General features: G+C 58.2%; 1 protein-coding gene across 1 annotated transcript; it reads left to right on the forward strand.

The window, feature by feature from the left end:
* Positions 1-427: 427 nt before the first annotated feature.
* Positions 428-2,044, forward strand: BESB_007710 (CorA family Mg2+ transporter protein; the record flags this gene model as incomplete). The annotated part of the gene is made up of 1 exon (XM_029359525.1): positions 428-2,044. The coding sequence occupies one exon, from the start codon at positions 428-430 to the stop codon at positions 2,042-2,044; it is 1,617 nt and encodes a 538-aa protein (XP_029222438.1).
* Positions 2,045-2,300: the final 256 nt, after the last annotated feature.

The following is a 2,300-nucleotide window of genomic DNA, read 5'->3' on the forward strand; positions in this document are numbered from 1 at the left end:
CCCAAGGCAAGTTCACGGGACGCAGGGAGCAACTCCATTCTTCAGGAGCCAGCTTGTCCGCCGCGGTTCTTTGGGTGGTGCCAGAGGCGACGGAGTGTGAAGGAGAGGGCGTCCTTCTTGAAATGAGGCGGCCGCCCACCGACCTAATCCGCGCCGGAGGTCGACAACGACCGGCCGCGGCGCACCGCCTCTGTCCTGTGGGCACGTCGCAAGCTTTCTAGCCGTTTTCAAGCGACAGAAACGCGTTCCTAGTCTGTAGACTGCCTCACTCTGGTGCATAGGGCCTCAGGCCCGACGCGCGCCGGGCGTTTCCATCCGGCTTCGTTGTTGGCTGCCACACCGCGCGTAAGCGAGACATTTGCGCGCCTCGCTCAGCCTGGAGGAGAGGGGGGGCGTAGGTGCTTCGTGTCTTTGCCTCTGAGTCGTCATGGAGCACTACATCATCGACCCCATCCGTGACCTGCCGTCGGGGGCCGGCGACAGCGAGGAGGACTTGCTGCTGTCGAAGTCCGCCGACCTGCAGAAGGCGGAGGAACCCTCTCTCTTGGGGCGAGTGGGAAGCGTCCTCGGATTCACAGAGCCTCCGCGACAAGGGGGGCCTGCTCCACGGGGATACCTTCACCGGAAGATTTCTCGTTTGAAGGGCCGCGAGGCACGGGGGAATTTGTTGGACGGCGGGCTGACGCCGAGAAGCGATGCGGCTGAATCCAAGGTCACCCCCCCACTCCAGCGAAGCACCACGCTTATGCAGCATGTGGCCGCTAGGAGTCGGGCATTTGTCGTTTACGCCATCTCGAAGCAGGGCCTCGAGGAGTCAGTGATGCAAACTTACGATCTGCTGACAAGAATTCACATGCACAACAAAAAACACGAACTGGAACAGACGGCCGCAGGCGCCGTGAAGGTCCGGGATATTCGTTTGTTCCTTTCTGCATCTAGAGACGGTTCCTCCATTCTGACGCGGAGGAACTGCCTGCTGGTGTCTCTGCCATACGTGCGAATGGTCATCTTGCACGGACTCGTCTTCATGCTGCCGATCGGGAAAGGGAACTTTCGCCGCGAGGCACGCAAGTTTGAACAGACAGAGTGGCGCTGCAAACTCTTACGACAGGGCATGCTCTGCAGAGAAGAGGACAATGAAGTTATGGCTCCAAACTCCGAGGGAGCGTCCAGCGTGATGGTGGGAGCCAGCTCCCCCTCCGCGTTGGACGACTTGCCTCGACGTTCCTCCTCGTCCATATTCATTTCTGCTGGGGGGGGGGACGAAACTCAGGTCTCGGAGGTGCCTCCCCTGACAGAAATCGACTCCACTCTTCTGGAGAAACTGACTCAGCTTGTGGCCCTGGAGTCCTCCACGCCTTTCGAGTACCTGGCGCTCGAAACCGCCATCGTGGAGTCGGACGACGTGTTGTCACGCCAAGTTCGGGAAATGCGCCAGACAGCAGCGTCAATATGCGTGGACCTTCGTACCGGACGAGGAGTCAACTCCTCGATTCTTTTGAGTATCAACAGTCTGCGGAAAATGCTGGATGGCCTCAAATCCGAGGCGGCAGGCGTTCTAACCGCCCTCAATGAGGTGTTGAGCGACGACAACACGCTTCGTCGCGTTGCCATATCGCGGTTTTGGGATACCCCCGAACTGTGGGAGGAGGAGAGCCCCGAAGTGCTCCGACGCAGCGGGCAGTGGGCGATAAAGCACGAAGTCGAGATGCTTCTTGGCTGTTACTCTCAAGAGGCGGACTCGATGCTCAAGAGTGTGAAGAGCATCGACGAGTACATTGACGACTCGCTCGCTATGATAGAGCTCCACTTGGGGATGCAGAGAAACTTCTTGCTGAAAACAGATGTGTGGATGACGGCACTCGCAACTATCACTGGATTTTTTTCCCTAGTCCCTGGCATATTCGGGATGAATATTCACCACGGCTTCGAGAACGTGTCGTCAAGTCAATCTATTTTCTGGTCTATCACGGCGGCGATCTTCATGGGGACCATCATCACGGGAATCGTTGTCAGCTGCATGCTAAGAAGGCTCAGGATCTAGCCGCCGCGTCTCCCATTCGACAGGGTTCATCGGTAGCAGTTGCTCCGTATGCTTCCGCATGTTCACGCCGACGACGAAACACGATAGTTACCCCTCTGAACCTGTTGGAAGCCGCCGGTCAGTCGCACCTGCGCTCCAACGAAGTCTTGCCAGTCTGAGAAATCAGGGTGTGTTGTTTCCGTCGTCAGGGAATGTGACAGGCGGGGATTCTGCGATGCCACCTCTATCGCGAGGGGGCTCGACCCTGGTCTCGAAG

This window comes from Besnoitia besnoiti, chromosome I (genome assembly GCF_002563875.1).
Source record: "Besnoitia besnoiti strain Bb-Ger1 chromosome I, whole genome shotgun sequence".
In the NCBI taxonomy this organism is placed as follows: domain Eukaryota; phylum Apicomplexa; class Conoidasida; order Eucoccidiorida; family Sarcocystidae; genus Besnoitia; species Besnoitia besnoiti.